At 50.2% G+C, this 21,808-nt stretch overlaps 1 protein-coding gene and 1 long non-coding RNA gene across 3 annotated transcripts in view; one reads left to right on the top strand and one right to left on the bottom strand.

Annotated features, from left to right (window-relative positions):
- Positions 1-11,689, top strand: part of LRFN2 (leucine rich repeat and fibronectin type III domain containing 2) — a 189,651-nt gene extending 177,962 nt beyond the window's left edge. For both annotated transcript variants that reach the window (XM_012722278.1, XM_012722273.1), the window contains exon 3: positions 10,676-11,689. In XM_012722278.1, the coding sequence (XP_012577732.1) occupies positions 10,676-11,672 (997 nt within the window). In that variant the 3' untranslated portion in view covers positions 11,673-11,689. The remainder of the gene's footprint in view (positions 1-10,675) is intronic.
- A 377-nt stretch (positions 11,690-12,066) lies between these two features.
- The window catches only part of LOC105853394, a 41,596-nt gene continuing 31,854 nt past the window's right edge, over positions 12,067-21,808 (bottom strand). The window contains exons 4-6 of the long non-coding RNA XR_001145238.1: positions 21,646-21,681; positions 13,989-14,125; positions 12,067-12,129 (exon numbers count right to left, since the gene is read on the bottom strand). This is a non-coding gene — a long non-coding RNA (uncharacterized LOC105853394). The remainder of the gene's footprint in view (positions 12,130-13,988; positions 14,126-21,645; positions 21,682-21,808) is intronic.

Raw genomic sequence — 21,808 nt, 5'->3', positions numbered from 1 at the left:
ATGTTTGTTCTGCTTGAACTTAATTTCTCACCCTCACTGCAGGAGGCTGTAACAGCTGCCCCATTTCATATGTGAGCAAAGTGAGGTTGGAGAGCAATAAACATGATCTAGAGTTGCACAGTGGGAGCAGAACTGACCTTCACAGAGAGATTTCTCCAATTCCAAAGCCACACTTGTCTAACACATGCTGGGAGCAAAAGACAACTTAATGGGCCTCCCTGCTGGCACAGCTGGTTAAAGCACAGTGCTAAGAAGCTAAAGCCACTTCCGCATGAGTTCGATCCCTGCCCCGGAGGTGACCCACATGGCATGGCAGACCTCTCCTGACCCGTCCGCTGCTCCCCTCAGCAGTGTACTTCATCAGTTGGCCTGTTCTGCTCCCCACTCTGTCTCTGGTGAAACCGCTCACTGCCCCTGCACCTCTGGACTGTACCCCATCTCTGTATGCACAAATAAATAAATCTTCAAAAAAAAAAAAAAAGACAACATAGAGAAAAGAGAAGAGGTTTACATTCATTCAGTCATTGGCTGAGGAGAGAGAGAGAGGTAGAGACAGAGAGATGGAACTGGCCTGGGCAAGGGGGCTCAGTTGCTGCCTCCAGGAAATCACAAGATATTTCTATGGGCTGCTCCATGTGAGTGCAGCTCCATGGGGTGCAGCTTCCAGAAATCCCAATATACTTTTGGAAGGGGGACCTCACAAGAGTGTGCTATCCAACTGGGGGGACTTGGGGTCCAACTCTGTTCTCTGTGGTCAGATTCCCACATGCCCAGAGAGGAGACCAAAGACAGTGCTCCCCAGAGGGGAGCAGATGGGATGCAGGATGGAAATTGTCCCCAGAGTGGAAGTGTTGATTCTGGAGAAGTGAAAACTCAGGTGGGACCAGCAGGCGCCAGCTCCAGTTGTGAAGCACTGACGTGTGCTGCAGGGAGAACTGCCTTGGAGTGAGTGGTCCATGAGGCATCCACCTTGAAGCCTGTGGGGAGGAAGCAGCAGCTGTCAGACAAGCATGGCATGAACAAGGATGCTGGCCGCATGGACTGGTGGAGCTGGGACAGGCCCAGGCACAGCCCTGGAAGTTGTGAGCCAAGTGCTCACAGGCACAGGGAAGGTGGTGAACTGGGTGACTTTCAGTGCATCAAGCTGGCAGTGGGAGAACTAGAAAGAGGCAGCAAGACTTTTTTTTTAACGATTTATTTATTTGTGCATACAAGAACTGGGGTACAGGCCAGAGGTGCTGGGGGGTGAGAGATTTCACTAGAGACAGGTGGGGAGCAGAGCAGGCAGATGTACTGAAACACACTGCTGAAGGGAGCAGCAGGCGAGTCAGGAGAGGTCTGCTGCGCCATGTGGGTCAGCTCCCTGGCCAACAATCGAACTCCTGCTGCAGTGGCTGCAGCTAACTTCATAGTGCTGCACTTTAACCCATTGTACCGCCAGAGAGGATCCCAGCAAACCTCTGGTGAGTCAGTGAGAAAGCCCCTGAGCTTCTAGGCAGCCTGTGACCAGCCACAGCCAGTCAGGTTTCAGCAGACTCACCCAGGCTGGGCTGGGTGATTGTGCAGCTGCCCTACTGGCCCAGATCTAATTTCATGCTCACAGGTTTCATCCTGGTCCTGACTGGGGCCAGACAACTCCTTCAGTCCCCATAACTCATCTGCACCCTTTACTGTGAGGGGAAGTGGCTTGTTCAAGGTCACAGAGCTGGTAAGTGATGATGCTGAGCTTCTAAACTGCATGATCCCCTACCGGTGCTCATACCCTGACCTCCTGGCTTCATCCTCCCAGGCTTTTGGTCCTTGGAGCCCTTCCTGGGTTAAGACAGTGACCAGCTCCAAGATGATCCTGTACAGAGCAGCCATGTGCCTTATCCCTCAGGCTATGGGCCTAGGGGCAGTGGTACACACGCCAGAAAAGGGGATGATGCTTCTTGGACTGGGAATCTCGGAATTCTTTATATATATATATATATTTGTTTATGCATACAGGAACTGGGGTGCAGGCCAGAGGTGCAGGGGTGAGAGGATTCACCAGTGACAGAGTAGGGAACAGAACAGGCAGACTGACTGAAATACACTGCTGAAGGGAGCAGTGGGTGGGTCAAGAGAGGTCTGCTGTGTCATGTGGGTCAGCTCCCTGGCAGGGATCAAACTCTTGCTGCAGTGGCTGTAGACAGCTTTATAGCATTGTGTTTCAACCTTCTGCACCACCAGGGAGGGCCAAGAATATCGGTAATTCTAACTGCTCTCTGATCCCTAGGCCAGAAATAACAAATATGAGACACTAGTTCTTCCAGAGCACTCTGTCCCACTGAGTTTGTACAAAGCCACGGCATCCTTCTCAACACTGGCACCCAGCAGATTCTTAGAGGCAGAGTACAAGGCTGAATGCATTGCAAGTCCTTCAGAACCTGGCTCCTGGCTCTTACCTTGGGAACGTCATTTCCCACCATTCCATTTCCAACTCTCTATTATAGCCACCCTGGGCTCCTCATAGTTCTGGTCTCAGGGCCTTTGCCCTGGCCGGCTCCCTTTGCCAGGAAACTGCCTGCTGATATCCCTGTAGCTTTGAAACTGCCATGAGCATTCTCAAATAGCAAGACAGCTCTCACCACTCATTAGCGTCCCATCTCGCCCATGATAATCTAAGTGACATCAGAACAATTAATTTAATCACTGTCTCTAAACAGAGGAAAGGTACTTGCCCTATCATAAGAGGTACTTTCCCCATTGTTCTCATCATAAGCATTGATTGAGGCAATATAAGAGTGTTGGGTTCAAATCCTGGTTAAATACAAATGGTCAGTGAGACCTTGGGCAAATCACGTAAACTCTTTGAGTTTCAATTCTTCACCTGTAAGATGGGGATAATAGTATCTCCCTCGTAGAATTGCTACAAAGATTAACTTAACACAGGTGGTGTGCTCAGCACACCATTTGGCATATAATAATTGTTCAACAAATGTTGTCACTAGAGAGATGTTGTTTTTAATTGTCCTCAAACAACCTGTGTTTAAGTCTTGCTTCCTGTTATACTCTAATTTGGCTCCATCAATTCAAGGTAAGATGGCATCAGAAAAATCATGTCACTGACAGGTTCAGCCAATTTCCAGCAGGGCGAACTTAAGCAGGCGGCCTGTGTGCCTGAGCCTCAGCTTCTTCATCTAGAACATGGGGTGACTATTCCTGCCAGCACACACAATCAGAGACCTTCCTGTCAAGCGTGGGTATCTGGTGAGCACTCACTAAATTGGATGGAAGCTAGAATCAACCCGTCTCCTCTAGCCCTTTGCAACCCATGTAGGGAAGCACACAGAGACCTTTGGGGATTGTAGGAAAAGGGAGAGATAGGAGAACTGGGGCCTTTTCCCTCTGTCTAATGAGGCCCTTTCATGCACCCAGAGGCCTGGCGGCCAGCCGGAGAGGTTGGCAGGACGGTGGGTCTATGAAGAGCCAGTAATGAGGGCGCAGAGCAGGGATGTGGAGTGGGAGATGCTTGCCGTGCTGTCTCCAAATTAGCGCTGGGGTTCAGCAGGCTGGAATCAGGATGCATCATTGATGGGGGGAGGAAAGAGCACCTCAAAAGTGGTGGTGCTAAGGGGAATAGAGAGGAGCTGGAGGATGGAAATAAAAGAGATGGCGTTTGCTTTTAACTCCAGGAAAGAAGGACTGCATGCCTCGTATGGACACCAGTGCCCACCTCTTCCTCTCACACAGGCACCCTTCAGTTCCCCACCCAGCCCCATTTATCTATACATGACAAATTCCCAGGGTTCCCCTGCTCTTGTCTATAGGGCATCATGCCAGTCAGAAGAAGCTAACTTCGGTTTTGAAGTATTATAAACATGTAAAGTTTCCAATGCAACAGAATTTGATTCCTCCTCTCCTAAGAGTCCAGGGCCATGTACTGGGCCAGTTGAGGTGCTTCCTTCACATCGGGACTCACACACTGTTTCTCATCAGCCCAAGGCTTACTTGCCATTTGCAGAGTCAAGTGGGTCACTGCCTCCAGGGTCTTGCTGGCAAAAAGTGTGTAGAGCGTGGGGTAGGCCCTGCTCTTTAATGCCTGTTCCAGAGTCTGTGCTCCCTGCCACCACATCCCAAGAGCCAGAACATTCCAATTGGCCTCCCCTACCTGCAGGAGACAGGAGGGAGCTCAGGAAAGGGGTTGGTCATCAGCTCACAGGCTGTGCCCCAGACACAGGTGGGTCTCTCAGAACTCCTCACTTTCTCATGCCCATGTGTGCCATAGGCTCCCCACAGTAGAGAGCCCTTAGGAAATGGCAAGCTTGACCCTGAGGAGAAGTAACAGGGCAGTCACAACCCAAGTGTCAGGAGATGTGTGGGAGCCTCGAGGGGATTTGAGGTACTAGACATCGGGTAGGACCGTATATAAGTGAACACCTTCTTGCAACATACACATACACACACATGATCCCAAATACTCCCATGCAAGTATCACATGAGGCTTGAACACACAGGCACATCCACATGTTTCACATACACACACTCACGCTCCCCAAACACACATCTACACACACTGCTATGGAAGGTGGTGGGGCGCACACAATGACCTCCCAGGTGGTCCCCTCAGATCAGCCAGTGTGGAGCATTGCCATTAGCCAGCCATCATACTTAAATAAGAATCCCTCGCATTTGTACAGGCCTTAGCATTTAACAAAGCACTCTTTCATTCACTGCTCAATCGCAGGGTAAATATTTACTCAGCAGAGACTTTAGGCCAGATATCCTGATTGGCAGTGGAGCCACAAAGATGAATAAGACGCAGCCGTGCCCCTGAGGGAGACACAGGCACATCACACATTAGCAGAGAAGGGAGTTAGCAGAGGAAGGTGGAGAAGTGTGGGAGGCGGGAGCACCTCTGGGTGGGGTCAGAGGTGCCAGGAGTCAGGCCTTCAAGGGTGAGCTCACCAGCTAGGAGAGAGGTAAGAGGTTTCTAGGAAGAGGGGCTGTGTATGCAATGGATGGCTCAGGGGGCTTATCTGGGCAGTGACAAGGGAGTCTGAGAAGGTGGCAGGTGCTTTAAGAGCTGCATCGCTGTAGGGAAGGCCAACAGTGTTGCTGCAGACATGAAGTCAGGATAGCCTATCAGCAAAGTGCAGGAAAAAGTGATATTAGTAGGTAGAATATTCTAGTCATGGAAAGCTTTATCTACTGTGTCACTCAGGATTCCCTCAGAAAAAAAGAAAAAAAGAACATTCTAGATCTAAGAGGGAATTTCACACAAGCGTTTGGCTCTTTGGCTGATGAAACTGCGTAGGGGTCAACTAGAAGACAGTGAGACATCACAGGACCAGTCCAGCAGGGAGCCACCCACCGTCTCCAAGGATGGGGGAACAGAAGAGGAGGTGCTCTGTCTGGAATCCAAGATCCAAATCTGTCTGGCAGGAACTTGAAGCTGGGAAGCTAGGATCAGAGAAGAGGCCCAGAGGCCAACAGCAGACAACAGCTTGAAGCAGAAAAGGAGGGAGAATGACCTGGCTTTCCGCCTCTCGCCCCAATCTTCGTTTCATCTCTACGTTGGCCATCTCTGCCTGGAAACCCAACACCGAGGAGCCTGGGAACAGGCACAGGATCCTGGGAAATGTAGTTTCCGCTGGTGAAGCACAGGCTGGAGAAAGGAAGACAGATTGGAGTGTACAGCATAAACAGTGTGCTCTGCGATCCCCTCTTAGGCCTCTGGTGTCAGCCAGAGTTACCAGCTATAGATTTGTTTGCTAGAGTTCAAATGCACAAATGCCCTGATAAATATTAATAGGAACACACACACACAAAGGAAAGGAAAACAACGAAGGAACAGCCACTTACGCTTGTTGTGTTTTTCCTGGGTAAGTGCTTGGGGTTGCAATTTTAAATTGTGTTTTAGAGCGTGTGAGCTTAATTAGATTTAACACATTGGTGAAACTTAAAATAGCAATTCATGCTTTCTGCTAACAGAGATGTCGGTGGCTTATGTGATGGAAAGAATCAGAGTTTCAGGAAGCATCTTTTCAGAGAGAGGGCTGATCCCAGTGCCAGATAGCATGTCAGTTTTTGTCTCTCCAGATGCACTCACCCCTCCTCCCCAGCACTGTGTGCCCTGGAAGACTGTCCAGGGTGCACCCCTGATTCTGGCTTTGCATAGGGTTCAGTGATGGGGAGCAGGAAGACAGCTGGGAGGAGGAGAGAGAGTGGGTGGCACACTGCGTTTGGTTCTTACCCTGTAACTTTGCCCCGGGTGCCTCTGTCCCCTAACCAAATTTTGCAAACTAATGTTTCTCAACTGGGGCCCGTTCCTTCCACCCCCAGAGGACATTTGGCAGTATCTGGGAGCACGTTTGGTTATCACAACTGAGGGACCCCCTGGCATCCAGGGGTAGTGGGCAGGGGTTCTGCCTGCAGTGCCCAGGACAGCCCCTCCCCCATCCTGACCATCCTGAGCTTTAGCCAACTCAGAGAGTCAGTGGCGCTGAGGCCAAGAACCCCTGGAGAGATCACGCTTCTCTAGCTACTCATGGTAAAAGGCTCATTTTGTTTTTGCCCAGGCTGTTGCAGACCAGTGCCCTTGCAACGCAATAATAGAAACAAATTATCACCAAAAATCATCACACACTTGGATGCCAGAAGCCAAGTTGCTGTAAAATGCCTTCACTCCCTCCCTCCCTTCCTCCCTCTCTCCCTCCCTCTTTCCTTCCCTCCCTCCCTCCCTCCTTCCTTCCTTCCTTGGCCAGAGCTGTTTCTAGATGGAGCACCCTAAAGAGGGTATGCTGAGCTCGGACCTTATGGGAGCATGACCAGAGGCAGGAGGTCCATTTGAAGGTTGCTGCATTTATCCAGAATTGGAGCCCCAAGAAAAAGCAAGAGCGGGGAGCTAGAAGGCGAGGAGAAATCCTACCAGCCAGAATGCCAGTGGGAAATAGGCAGGAATAAAGGGGGGCAGGGGTTCCCCTTCCAAGAGCTAGCCTGAAGGGTCAGCCATTGGTCCTGTTGGGCCCCAGGCTGGCCGGCAGGGCTGAGTGGGTCGGAGGTGAGCTGGACTCTATCACAGAGTTAGAGTAGTGCCCACTCCGCATGACCTCTGTGCGGTTGGATCTTTGGCTGCCTGGAGGGGGCAGGCATTTGCTGTGGCTGAGAGTGTGGGCTCTGAAGCCTGGGCCCCAGATATGGGCTAAACTCTACTTTGTCCCCAAGGAAAAGGAAGCACTGCTTAGCTGCCTCTGTTCCTAAATGGGAGTGACAATGACAGAGCTTCCTCTGGTGGGGGTGGGCCTGTGGACTAGCGGTTAAATGAGACAGTGCCGGTCAACTCCCACCCAGGCCTAACACAGCAAACGCTGTCACTGTTACTGGCAGAGGCAGCACTGACTGATGCTGCTGCCTGAAGCCTCTTCTGCAGCCACATTATCTTCTCAATTCCCCTGATGGGATACAAACAGGAGAGAAAAGCCAGGCAGGAGTTCACACGAAGTCTCTGGAGAAGGCGGGAACAGGGCAGTCCTGCGAGACAGCGTGTGCAGCAGTCAGGCCCAGGGGGCTCTGGGGCAGCCTGCCTGGCCCAGATCCCAGCTCTGCCACTCACTCGCTGGCACCCTTGGGCAGGTAGTTAAACCTCTCTCTGCCTCGGGTTCTTATCTGTAAAATCGACAGGGGTAATAGTATCTAACTCACAATAATTGTTATGAGTATCGATCCCTTTAAAGAGCTCGGAGCTATGCCTGGCACAGCGTAAGCCACAGTGTTAGATTTATTTCTTTATTATTGTTGTAAGAAGTCAGTCTATTATTAATAGAGGTACTAGTAGGGTCTGCTTCCCAGCAGGTGGTGGCGAGACACCGAAATAGATTCTGGGCCATAGTTCATCCCCCGCGTCCTGGGACTGGCATGAAGGTTAAAATACAATATTAAATGGGACACCCTGGCCACAGAACAGGGGTCCATAAGCCAGCCAGCCCGCCTCTTCTCAAGTGTCTGTGCCTGCACCTTGTTTCTGCCCCAGGTTGCTGGCAGAGTAGACAGGAGGGACCTGCCTGGGTTCGAAGCTCAGCCCCGCCACGTTAGGCCTGCTCACGGCCACTGCACCTTCCTGCAGAATGTGGACTGTGCAAGTGGCTGCCTCAGAGACGTCTGTAATTGGTAGATGTAGGTCACTCACAACCGAGTCCACACACAGCTGCCGCGGGGGCTTCTCTTACTACTGTCACCGTTTGGAATGACACTGTTCCAGGCTCCTGCTGCTCAACCTACACCGTGAGCCCTGAGTGGGAGGCCCCTGTCCTTGCTCAGTGCAGAGCCTGGGCCCTTGGGGCCCTGTGGACCGCCACTGTGCAGATCCCACGTGGCCTCGTGGGATCTGCACAGTGGCGGTCCACAGGCGCACAGGTCACGGCAGACACACAGCGTTGCTCCAGGGAATAGGCTGGCAGCTCTGCTACTGCCAGAGTGGGCTTTCAGAGGGGGGAAGAAAACTGCCCTCATGTTGGCCACGTAAGGAGCGGGCCAGCCTGCAGACCTGGAGGCTGGTGTCAATGCCCACAGACCCTCTCCTCACAGCCCTCGCTGCGTGAACTGCGCAGACCTCGCTGCGCCGCTGCTGCGCTTCTGTGACACAGGAGCAAGTCCCCGCCCTCACGGGATGGCCACGATGCCCAGCAGGAACCAAAAAAACTTGCGCCTTTTGCCCCAAGCACTGTAGCTCTGGGTGGGTGGGTCTGAAATAGGAGAAGGGGGCTCAGTTTCCCCCATAGTGACTTCCGTAGCTGCAGAGTGGCTCTGGAAGGGAGAGGAGGCATCAGCGCCCGGCTGCCCATGACGGGACATCAATATCTGCCTGTCAGCGCCAGTCCTCTGTGTGGAGCTCCTGGGTGCGAGCTCCACGGTGCAGTATTTCATACTTGAGATCTCAATTAAGCTCCCTGGGCCTGGGGTTAAGACTTTTTTTTTTTTTCAATAAGACATTTATTTATTCATTTATTATTTATTACTTATTTATTTGCTCATTTGTTCATTCATTCGTTTATTTATCTATGTACCTGTTTGTTTATTTATTTATTTATTTATGCATACAAGAGCTGGGGTGCAGGCCAGAGATGTAGGGGTGAGAGGACTCATCAGAGCAGAGGGGGGACAGAACAGGCAGATGTACTGAACTACATTGCTGAGGGGAGCAGTGGGTGAGACAGGAGAGGTCTGCTGTGCCATGTGGGTCAGCTCCCTGGTCGGGGATTGAACTTACGCTGCAGTGGCTACAGAGAGCTGTACTTTAACCCATTGCACCACCACGGATGGCGCAGTTGAGAGATCTTGATGGGCATTGTGGGTGTGGGCACTGGAGACTGGAGGGCTTTCTAGGCTCAGGGCACCTCCAGGCCCAGGAGGATGTGGCAGACTCAGAGTGAAGGGAGGATTTCAGCAGATGGGTTCACGAGGTGGCAGGCCATCATCTCTGAAGACAGCAGAAGACACGGCGTCTGGGCAAGGACCTTGGAGATAAGCGTGGGCATCTGGGTATCCTGACTGTCCAGGCGGGAGTCAGCAGGCAACAGTGGTGGGGCCCAGTGTGGGGAGACTGCTGCCCCCTGACCCCCTCCTGACCCAGAAGAACCAGTCAAGATCTCCAGACCAGAGAAACTCTTTCCCGGGGGGTGTCTCTGGAAAAGGCTGGCCTGCTCTACCAGCACACAGGAATTGCCCCTTCCTCCTTCCAGCCTTCAACCCCACGCTGTTCCCTCACCTCCAGGCAATCCTCTGCCACTGCTGCCTCTGGCTCTGTCCTGCTCAGGCCCTGTTCCTCCAAGGCCCGAGAAACCACGTGCATGGGAATGGCTGGGCTCCAGAGAGGGGACCCTTGCCCATGACTCAGTATGGAGCCTGGCCAACACCCAGAGGTGCTGCAGCACCACCCGTGACTCTGAGGACACCACAGAGGTGAATCGAGCCTCTTGGGGTGGGGCAGGGTGGGGTCACAACCCATCTGACCCTCACCCCCACTTCTCAGAGGCTGATGAGCAGACATGGCAGAAGCGGGGGGTGTGGCGGGTTGTCCCTTTGTTTAATATTTGCTTCTTGAAGCCTTTAACCTGTGTGCTCTCTGTGCCCCGTGCTCCTCCTTTGCTCTCCCCTCTCTGCCTGAGTGCCGTCTCCCTTCTCTGCACCTCCATCGCTAAACTCCTTTCCATGATCTCTTCCTTCCACGCTTCCTCCTCCCTTTCCTCCCTTCCTCCTCCCCTTCGCCTGTGTACTCAACTGCTGTTCCCACACCCTCTGGGTGGGCTCCCTGACCTGATCTCCACGGCCTTGCTCTGCTCATCTTCCCCTTTGGCCTTCCCTGACTCTTTCTCCGCGATTTCCCTTCTCACGCTCTCTGTCTTCTTGCCCGGACACCTCTGCTCACCTCTCCCGGACTCTCACTATCGCCTGGGTCCTCTTTTCATCACTGCCTGCCCCTTTCCGCCTCTCCCGCCACCCCCTCGTCTCTCTTTCTCCATCTCTCCCCTTCCTGTCTCTTCACCTGGCACCCTTTCTTCCTGCTGTTTCTGACTCTGTGTGCTGGTGTCTGTCCACTTCCCCATCTCCCCTGTCTCTGCCATCCCTTCCTGTTCTATTTCTGTCCTGTCCCCCATCACTCCACTGCCCCTCACCACCTCTGCCTCCCTGTGTCTGTCCCCACCCACCCCAGGATGATCCCAGCTTCCAACAAAGCCTTCGTGGTCAACAACCTGGTGTCAGGGACTGGCTATGACCTGTGCGTGCTGGCCATGTGGGATGACACGGCCACGACGCTCACGGCCACCAACATCGTGGGCTGCGCCCAGTTCTTCACCAAGGCCGACTATCCGCAGTGCCAGTCGATGCACAGCCAGATCCTGGGCGGCACCATGATCCTGGTCATCGGCGGCATCATCGTAGCCACGTTGCTGGTCTTCATTGTCATTCTCATGGTGCGCTACAAGGTCTGCAACCACGAGTCCCCGGGCAAGATGGTGGCCGCCACGGTCAGCAACATGCACTCGCAGACCAACGGCTCCCAGCCGCCGCCTCTCACCCTGGCTCCAGGCGGCGTACCCAGCGGGGCCTCGAGCGGCGTCCCTGCGCCAGGGCCGCCCAAGGTGGTGGTCCGCAATGAGCTGGTGGAGTTCAGTGCCAGCCTAGCCCGAGGCAGCGACTCCTCTTCCTCCAGCTCCCTGGGTAGTGGGGAAGCCGCGGGGCTGGGAAGGGGCCCCTGGAGGCTCCCCCACCCCGGCCCCCGGCCCAAACCCAATCTTGACCGCTTGATGGGGGCTTTTGCCTCCCTGGACCTCAAGAGTCAGAGAAAGGAGGAGCTGCTGGACTCTAGGACTCCAGGCGGGAGAGGGTCTGGGACCTCCGCCAGGGGCCAGCCCTCGGACCGAGAGCCACTGCTGGGACCGCCTGCGGCCCGGGCCAGGAGCCTGCTCCCCTTACCCCTGGAGGGCAAGGCCAAACGCAGCCACTCTTTCGACATGGGGGACTTTGCTGCTGCGGCAGCTGGAGGGGTCGCCCCAGGTGGCTACAGCCCCCCTCGGCGGGTCTCGAACATCTGGACAAAACGCAGCCTCTCTGTCAATGGCATGCTCTTGCCTTTTGAGGAGAGTGACTTGGTGGGGGCCCGGGGGACTTTCGGCAGCTCAGAGTGGGTGATGGAGAGCACCGTGTAGGCCTGGGGGATGGGCAGCCTCCCTCCCACCCTTGTAGGATGGAAGAAGGGGAAAGAACCTTTTCTGGCAAGTCTTTGTGGAGTTTCCATGGTGATGTTTACATCCAGGGACAGTTTCATCTCCCTGTCAACAGGCCTCCCCCCGCCCCCCACCACCACCCACACCACCTTCCCAGGCCCGTCCCCCACCACCCATTGGGTGTGCTCAGGGAAAGTGGACTTGATCACTAAAATGTGGGACTGAGCCCTGAGTGTTTGGAAAGGCGGCCTTCTGCCTTTCTAATCACAAATGTAGCGTATAAGCAAGTGGCTTTGGATTGTTTCTGGTTCCATTGTTGTTTTTATTTCCTAATTTATTTTTTCCACTTCCCAGACTCCTCCTCTTCATTCACACAGACGATGGAGAGTTTTTGTGTGAAAACAAAGTGTGTCCCAGCAGTCCTGGTGGTGGATGATTACTGTCAATTGACAAGAGAAGGGAATGATTGTGGTTCCGCACTTGTTTGGGGAAGACGGTGGTGCCTGCTCAGGCCCTTTATATTCCAGAAGCCCCACACCTGGGAGAGACGAGACACCCCCCGAGACTTAGCTGAGGCTCCTTTGCTTCTCAAATAAGACATCCACACCCACCAACTCAGCTAAACCACCAGGGTAGTTTCCAGAATTTCTTATGTGATGGGGGCAAGGAGAGAGAAAGCTTTATGCAGCATAAGCGACCTTAACTTTTGGAATTGCCTGCCTCTTTTTCTGAAATTGGAACTGAAAGTCCCTATGAACATGTGGTGCACTAAGGAGGTTTCTCTTAAGGAAAGCAGGAGGGGGTGGGCAAGAGGAACACAGCACTTGCCAGCAGAACTTAGAGTTTGGGCTCCAGGGGCCACCACTGAAGTGTCAGTTGACACTTGGACAAGATCTGTTCTCTTTGGACCTCAGGCTCCTGGTTCTCAAAATCCTTGGATGGTAGTTAGTCTCCAATTTCCTTTCACTTCTGAAGATTACCGACCTCTCTATGACCCTACATGTTGTGATTTCTGACTCAGCAGTAAAACACAGCTGTCAGAATAGTTCCTGACCTTCCCACTGGACACACAGTAAGACTTCTAGAAGCTTTGGATGGGGGAAGCCGAATGTTTTTAGAATCATAGAGTTTTGAAGCTTGAAGAAATTTTTGTAATCATTTTATCCTCAGTCCTCTCTCCTCTTTGTCCTCAGAGTTTCAGAGACTTGTCCCTAAGGTCACAAAGTGAGTTACAGACCAAGTCTAAGGTGGGGGGAGGTCAAGGCCACCTACCTGCTGAGGGTGGCATATGGCATCCATTACCCTGTCTTCACATTTACAAACCAGGGCATTTCTATGTCTAACTTCCCTGTTTATTCAAGAAAGTGGCTCAGGGTGGAACTTGGGGGAAACCTTCCATGGGCGCCATTCATGAGGAGGATCCAATCATGCAAAAGTGTGACAATGGTGGGGCTCTAGTGCTCCCTTCCATCCAGGGGTTAACCTCATACTCCCAGACAGTGCCAAGAGGGGGCAGAGGAGATGTGGCCAGGGAGAAACTGCTGCAGCTGAACAACATCTCCCTTCATCTCAATCTCTCCTGGTCTCCATCTGTTTCTGGTCTTCCCTCACTGCCAATGCACTACCTCTCCAGCCCCACAGCTCACTGTCTCCTCTCCCAAGCCTCCGCCAGAGATCTGCAGCCTCTGTCTTTCTTATGCTTGCCAATCACACAGCATACAGAGCATACAGGTGAGTCCACTTCAGGCTTAAGAGTTCTGGTGCACTCAGACCTGGGGTCGAGCTGGTCGTCCCCAGCCATACCCAGAGCACACAGGAGCAGATAAGCAATTATCCACAGAGGACTGTCTTCTGGCTTCAGCCCAGGGGCCTTGAATCCCTGGCTTCATCTTTTCCCCCCGTTTCCCTTTTTCTTCCCCCTCTCACTGTGCCTCAACCCTCCTATCTTCATTCTTTTTCTCCTGTGACTCTCTGCCGCCCCTATCTCCTTTCTGATCACAACAAGGTGACTAACAGATCTGGTGAGTCCCTTCCTGGGATCACAAGTTAATTTCCCAGGCCAGCCCCAGTGGCAGAGGCTTCTCTAATCACAGTGGCACCCACAAAACTGGGAACTTGAGAGGAAATCTCTCCCACATGCCCTCTTTCTCTGTCCTCTTCTTTTTCTCTCTGCTCTTTTCCCGTTCAGCCTTTTGAAACATAGCCATTGAAGGAGGGGCCCCAAATACCATTTTTCTTTTTGCCTTTGGGTTCTAACACCCAGAGCAAAAGTGGTGGACATGGAAAGGGAGGACCCACCAGTCTGTTTCCGTCGGTGGCTGCGAGATCTGTTGTGACTTAATATGTACTTGGCTTGTGTTGGTCATGTGTCTGACTTGGACTTTTGGAAAGCAGCATCCCTGTGGTCAGAGCATAAATGCCAATCTTCTCCACTGCTAAAAAAAAAAAAATGTACAGTAAAATGTACAGTTTAAAAAATCAACTACCAACCACACTTCTTGGGAGGGAAAAAAAAAAAAAAAACAATTCTCATGCCTGTGAATGTCTGCTGTTCATTTCTCTGGAAACTGGTTTTCTAAAGGTGCCTTCAGAGTGGCATTTCCCTTGCACCGTGTTTGTTCCTGCCTAGCGGGAGCCTACTTCTTGCCAAGTTCGCATACAGGATGGGACTTCTGAAATAAGAGAATGGGTGTCTTCCTGGAGTAGAGAACGGTAGAAGAGTCTGGAGTCCTAAGGAGGACTAGTATCTCCCCAACACCCCAACACCTTCGCTGCTCCACCTGATACCTCGATACTCTGATGTACCAGCCCTGCCTACTGTGTGTTGGACTGAGGCCACCCCCACACCCATTTGGTTGAGCCCCAGGAAGCACTTTTTCAAAGGGGCCTTAGGGAAGGAGGAACAATCAACCAAGCACAAACCCAAGGTAGAGACACAGGTGAGGAACACAGCTTCCCCACCTCGCCTTCCTCGCTTGTCTAGATCTGCTCTGTCCAATGGGAGTAGAGTAGGAGGCAGGTGGTAATTTACAATTTTCTAGTAGCTTCGTTAAATCAAGTGCAAAGAATCAGGTGACATTTATTTTCATCATGTTTATTTAACCCAATAAATCTACGATAGTGTCACGTCAACCTGTAACATGACAACATGCTTAAGAAGACATTGTTCCTTCTTTTGTATGAAGCTTTGGAATGCTAGAGCATGTTTTAATTTCAGTCACAGTCCATGCAGACTGATGGGGCGAGGACTGATTGGACAGCACTGCTCCAGACAGCCCTTGGCTGCAAGTGTGACTTTGGGCAGGGGACGAGAACTAACAGTTATTGGACACCTGCCATTGCTAGGTACTATGTTTGTGCTTCACCTGTATATCTCACTAAATTCTTACTACAGCTTCTCAAGGGTGATTTAGCAAACAAAAGACTGAACTTCAGAGGGGTCCAGACACTTAGCCACAGTAAGTCTCACTGCAAAGCCTTAACTCTTTCCACGATACTGTGCTGCCTCTCTTTCTTCTTCCTTTCAGCCAGTTAGAAATTATATTTTATATTGATTGAAGTGCTCACATGTATCACCTGATCTGGCAGCACTTGGTTTCACTCAGATCTGATAAACTTCTCCAGGGAACTCCAGTGATTTCTTCTGACCTGTCACTGACCTTTCTGGTCCTTCTTGGCTAGGAAGGTTACCCCACGATTCAGACTGCCTTCCTCCCCCAGGTCACCCTTGTGATTGCCCCTTCTCTTTGCCTGGTGACCTCTAGCTTTAATAGCTTTCTACCTCTACCCTCATCTGGTCTCCTCTGCCCTGAAAGGCTGTAACATCATCCCCTTAATATAGAGAACCCCATCCCAGCTGCTGCCAATGAGACCAAATCCATATTCCTACCTCTCCTAATTTAAAACCCTGGTCCCTATCAGGAGAAACATGTGTCCACCCAGACCTGCTGATGAGAGAGGAAGCCTTCAGCTCTCAGCTCTTTAGTAGAGAACAGATAGCTGATTCACTCTGAGCCTGTTTGAATGATGAAGCGTCCTGACAAACAGGTCAACTCCCTTTCTCCAACTCCTTCATAATGACATACCACTCAGAGGTTCTCTCAAAGGAGATGCTTTTCATTTTGCCATCATTACACTGTTAAAATCCAAAAGAGCTTCAGCTTGCCTTTATTTTTTTTTTTTAAGAGATATCATTTCCAGCCAGGGTAAGAGCAAGGTCATTGTCTCAGATGACCCTCTTCCAAAATGGATGATAACTTTTCACCTCAAGTCTGTGGGTGTTGATTTTCATAAGTACAGTCTGAGTACTTCTGAGTCTTCAGTTCTCTGTCCTCACTGTGTCTGCAGGGAAGATCTCAGGGCTTCTGCAAGCTGGGGGGTTGGGGCTTCCTCTGGTCTTCCTGCCATTGGGCTTTTGAAAACTACTGTTGTACAATAGACTCACTAATTCAAAAGAAAAGACTTTTGGCAGGCGGCAGTCAAAACCTGAACACATAGTTTGAAATATCACATCTCGGTTCTCAAACCCAGCAATGTTCCACATAATGCATTTGGCAGAGAAGTTGGTGGTGACAAGAAGGCTTCTAAAAGGTAAATACATGAGGTTTCTACCTTATGGCCCATACAGGTTGCTCTCCCAACATCTAAGGGGAACACGCTTCACAGTTTAAATTGGTCTATTTGTGAAGTCAACATTTAAACCAAAGATCTTAGTTTCTCAGCTTCCATAATCTCATCTAAGCTTCCCTTCCCTACCTCACAGCCCATTAATGTTTTTGGAAAAGCTCATGGGGTTCCCACTGCCTCCGCCTCCAGCAGAAAGAAACTGACATGTTCCCTATCATACCGCAGAGGGGTGTGGGGACCCCATCATAGACATTCCACATCTTCTGCCAGGTGTGAGGATCTTGCCCTATATGCTCATTCTGGACAATGCTTGGCATCTCGATTCTACTCATTAACTCTAGGGAAATGGGCCCCAATTACAGACTTGTCTGTTTACCCTCCTGTGTTGAGATAACTGGTCTTCTGGTCTCTTTAGCTAATAGTAGATGTGCTCCTGGTGAATCAGAGCCAGCATTCTCTTCCATCATCTTACTCTTATGTCTCTTGGGAGCTGGGTAAGGCTGATACCATATCACCAAGTCTGTTCCTTAGATAGTCAATGAAACCTGTAGTTACCTCCTAAATTCCCTGCTGGTGAGAAGGTGAAGCTCGAATTTCACCCATCTCTATGGGATCCCCTCAGTCTTCTGGTCTACAGCCAGCCAGCCCACTGACCAGCCTCCCACAGCCCAGCACCCATCCAGGCACCCATCTGGTTAGGTGATGATGAGCACACCCCCTCTCCTTTTGTCACCTCCTCTGTAACATGTGTTCACGGGTCCTCCTTGGCACACCCAACAACAACTCTAGCATTTATATATTTTTCAAGAGTTTTTTTTTTTTTTACCCTGGAGCACTAGATCCAAGATATTCCCTAAACCGTGATTACCTCTGTGGGGCTAGCCTCCTCATACTGTTCTGACTTTTTCATGAGAAAAACTCTCTTTTCTTTCATGAGGAAAACTCTCTTCCACCACCAGCTCAGCATGTCTTGCTAGCAGGCGGGTATCTTGTTTACCATTTGAGTGGGAATGTCACTAAGATGGGGGGATTTATATCATTGGCCACACTAAATTATCCTGAATATCGGCTTGCCTTTTGATTCTCTCATGTATCTACAAGGACCTGCCTGTCCATCAAGGATGGGCTAACCAGCCTTACCTACCCAGACTAATTATGAGAAAGTTCTTATCTGTTCATTAGGTTGACATAGGTTGGCATTTTGCAAGAGGATATTGAACTGAAAAATTAAATTGGTAATGATAGCTGATATTCCCTGAGAGTCTCCTGTATGCCAAGCACTGTTCTCATAGCTTTCTTTATATAGATTATTTTGGTTCATCATCAAACAACATGATGAAGTATTATTATTATCACCCCCATTGGGGAAGATAAAGTACAGAGGAGCTAAGTAATTGCCCAAGGTCATACAACTAGTGAGTGGCAGAGTTGACTGAACATTCAATAAATGGATTTGCCCTTCGGAGTTGCAGCAGTGATTAGAAACACAGTTTTCTGACTTTCATGTCAGGTACCTGAATCTTGGCACAGAAACCTTTAATTTAGGAAGCCGGAGTCCAATCGAAAAAGCCACAGAGTTGGAGACATTGGTGCTACACACTCTCAGTCTGCAATTGCATACCTACTGTGTGCCTGGAATGGGGAGACAGGAAAATAAAAGTGAAAGACACTGTACATGCCTTAGGTGGCCTTCCATTTTCCCCTCAGGGGCAAGAATGTAAGCTGGCCTCTGAATCTCTGAGTTTCCCAGGATGGGTTATTTTCACTCACTCAATATAACTTGGAACTCTGGGGAATTTGCTACAATTAAAATGAGGCAGATGAATGAATTAAATAGAGTCACAGCACAAGGTGGTTCCATTGAATGGAAGAATTCACTAGAATTTAAGTTCCAAAAGGTTCTTGACTCACCTTACAGAAGAGGAAATTAAGACCTGCCATGGGAAAGTGAATGGCTCGAGTCAAAAGGAACTGGAATCCTGAAATGGACACAGGTTAGTAGGAGGCACCTCCAGCTCTCTCAAGAATTTTGGGGTGGGGTGGCATGGGAGGTGGAGCAGGTCTGGAAGAGCAGCAATTGCAGAGAACTGGGGGGTTCTGAGTATCCCAAAGCAGATGCAATGGCTCTTGGGAGTGAGGGCCCATTTAGTGGGAGGAGCCCTATCCTTGGGCTCAATTTCCTGTTTGATACAGCATCAGTAATACGCAATGACTTAACAGTAATGGTAAGTATGCCTGAGGAGAACTAAGCAGTTATATAGATCACACATCAAATTAGAAAAGGCAGAGTGATAAGAGTCATTATTATTAATGATATGCATCATTGCAAACATTATTGATAAATGATAGCATGTTAGTGAGCTGGCAAAGCTATCGGAGATCACGCAGTCTAGCTTCCCTCTATGGGTATTCAACCCCTGCTCAACAGCCATGGAAACTCTTATAAAAGCAAAACAGTGCAAGATGAACTTCAGTATTCCTTCTAGGCAAAGAGTGACTCCTTGTACTTCTCCAGTCAGCCAAGGCCCGATGATTCTGGCTTTCTCCTCCTGGGTCCCTTGCCAAAACATCATTTCTACCTTCGTGAGAAGGCCAGAGCACAGGCAGAAAGCAACCCCCTCATCCCCTAAGACTGCTGTGGCTGCAAAGGGTTAGGAAAGTAGGTACAGAGCCAGGACCCCAGCTGAAAAAACCTCAGGGGTGTTTGCAAGTCAACCCTGGTTTCCATGGCAATAAGAGAAAGAAGAAACTCAGCAACTACAAAGGAAGCTCTTAGGCCTCTGGTGCTCTGTTATGTTCTTTAGTTCCAGCAGTTGCTGAAGGATCTGGTACAGTCCCAGAACTTACCTCTGGGCTCCCACACTCTTTGGCTCTCCATCCCTGCTCATCTTTCACCCTTGTCCAAGTTCCGGCATAACAGCCAACATCTAGCAAGCAGAGCTCTGTAATGACATGCTTACTGCTACTGGACCCCACACCCCCACCAGCTTTCTTCATTCCTTTGGGTTTATGAACTTTTGCCTTCTTAGGATATAAATGTTCATGGGGAGCAACTTCCAAGGGCTGATTGAGTCATCCAATGAGAGGTAACCTCTGTTCAGAAGACTGAGAGTGGGGTCAATGAGTCCCTGCTTAAGGTAGTAGGTGCACATTTCCCCCAGAGGCTGTGGGGAGGACCCTGGCAGACCTCTGATGAGCAGGGATGGAGAGCCAAAGAGTGTGGGAGCCCAGAGGTAAGTTCTGGGACTGTACCCTCACTGCCTCTCTCTAGCCGGGTCCCTTCTAGTCCTAACACCATCCACTTGTTTGACATGGGAATATTAAAACTGACTCCTAGATTGGTTTTTACATCTGAATCTTCGTAGCCACCCCTATTTGAATGAAGAAGGAATATTAGAGAAATCAGAGGTCAGAGGGTTTGGTTTGAGTTAGGGAAGAACAGAGGCTTCACTGTCTTCTTGAAGGAGACCTGGGTTGTCTCAGGACATGTTGTTGGGGGTATATGACCCATGCGTAGGAAACATTTGGCTTCCATCTTGAAGGTAAATGGAGACAGCAGTGGGTCACTCTAGCGATCAGAGTTGGGGGGTTGGGACATGGGATGCATCAACAAGGATTGAGTAAAAGGGCTCAAGTCTTTTCTTGATCTTCAGGCTTTTAAGAGTTCTGGTGAAATTCCCCCTTCTGAGGAATCTTACGAATAACTTAGCTTTAGTCCAACATTGATATATTAAGGAAACAGAGACTAGGACTATTGAGTCTTAGGTCTTCCATCCTCCCGGAGTTTACAAAATGGGTCTGTGCTAAGCATGAGGAAACAAGACACCTTTGCCTGAGCCCCATCTACTTTTTGTTGGAGTAGAAAAAAAAGATGGAGAGGCTCAGTCAAGAGTGTCTGATTCCTGGGCCGCTTAATTGGGCTTCTTTTTGTCCAGCCAGCTTTCTCTGTAGAATAGTGGGCAAGCCTCACAGTTAGGGACAACAGAGGTACAAAAAGGTAGCAGCAGAGTTTGTGGGGTTCAGCATCACATTATTTCCAAGAAATTCTTCCTTGTGGGTCACAACTGTCTGCTTCTTACCCAAAAGTTCCTCCTGATTTCCGTATTACAACTTTCCCTATTTTACAGATTTTCCAAACTGAAGATCACATGTGCTTGCTTTCTTCTTCCTTCCTTTCTTCCTCCTTTTTTTTTTTTTTTTACCAAGTTTGCGTAGGGCTTATGAAGCGGAAGTGGGTCCTAAACTTTAAATCTTCTAACCCCGGAACTGCATTTCCCCTCAGATTCTCAGCTGTCAAGCTGGCTGGCTGCCACAGAAGGAAAGTGGGCAAGAAAGGAGGCTGAGAAGGCAGCCGGAGGTAAAAAAAGAAAATATACACACTGGCAGGAGGAGATCCAGCAGGGAAAAGGTTAAAACAAAAGTATTGGGCCCTGGAAAGCTGAGTCCTGGGCCCAAGAAAGGCAGGCCTGCTCCATGGCTGTCCAAGCACATGAAGTTCTCTAGGTTGTCCAGGGTCAAGCCAACTTAGACGAGGTGCGAAGAAGTAAAAAAGAAAGGAAGCGAGAAGCATCCAGGTTAAGAGTGAGTAGGGAAGGGGCTAGGGGCACAATCAGCTGGGTGGTTGGGGGGATTAGCTGTGTCGGTCCAGGGTCGGGGCTCAGCCCACTCAACACCCACAGCTACAAGGAGAGGATGGAGCAGAGGCAAGCAGGCCCACCTAGAACTGAGATCCTTTTCAAGATTCAAGTGTCTCTCACATGCTCTGTGAGGCTCTCATCCCTTCCTGTGGGAAAGCAAAGATTTCTGACCCCATGTAGGAAGAGAGGCACAATGGGTAATATGGCCACTCACAGGCTACAGGCCACACCTGCAGTTTAAAGTGTAGGGAAAGGAGAGAGGGCTGGTTTCTTTAGCAACACTGGCACCTTTAGGGCATAGCCACACCCATCACATCCTCTTGTCTCTTCCAAGTCTCTGTGAGGGGATCATTGGAGACTATATATATGAGAGGAGAAAAATTGAGGTGATGACTCCCAGACTTTCCAGTTTTTTCCTCGGGTGCTTTCATCTGCCATTCCTAATCTCACTGGTTGAGAGGTTAGTAGGTAACAACCTACTAACATACAGAAGGATGGAGATATCTTTCAGAAAGTAGTGTGGAGTATGAATTGGAAGTCAGGCAAGAGAGGATTCAGAATTCTTCCCTTTTGACTGGGAGGCATCATGGACCAGAATAATCTTAGTGAATACCCCAGACTATCCAAGTGGGAGAGAAGGAACTTCTGGCAAGTATCTCATATACTTTATGTATCATTCCTCTAATCCTTACCCATTCCGGTGACATAGGTGGATCATCCAGCAGGCACTAAAAAAAAAAAAAAAAAAAAAAAAAAAAAAAAAGAGGAATATATAACTTGCAGAAAATCACACAACTAGTTAAAGGACTGGGAGGTCAGTAACTAGAGTGCCCCAAAGTCACTTCAGAAACTGCA

The sequence above is a fragment of the Condylura cristata genome, unplaced genomic scaffold (assembly GCF_000260355.1).
Source record: "Condylura cristata isolate star-nosed mole 26May11 unplaced genomic scaffold, ConCri1.0 scaffold00001, whole genome shotgun sequence".
Lineage (NCBI taxonomy): Eukaryota > Metazoa > Chordata > Mammalia > Eulipotyphla > Talpidae > Condylura > Condylura cristata.
Note: the sequence above shows the minus strand (reverse complement) of the source record. Positions and strands in the feature narration are given on the sequence as shown.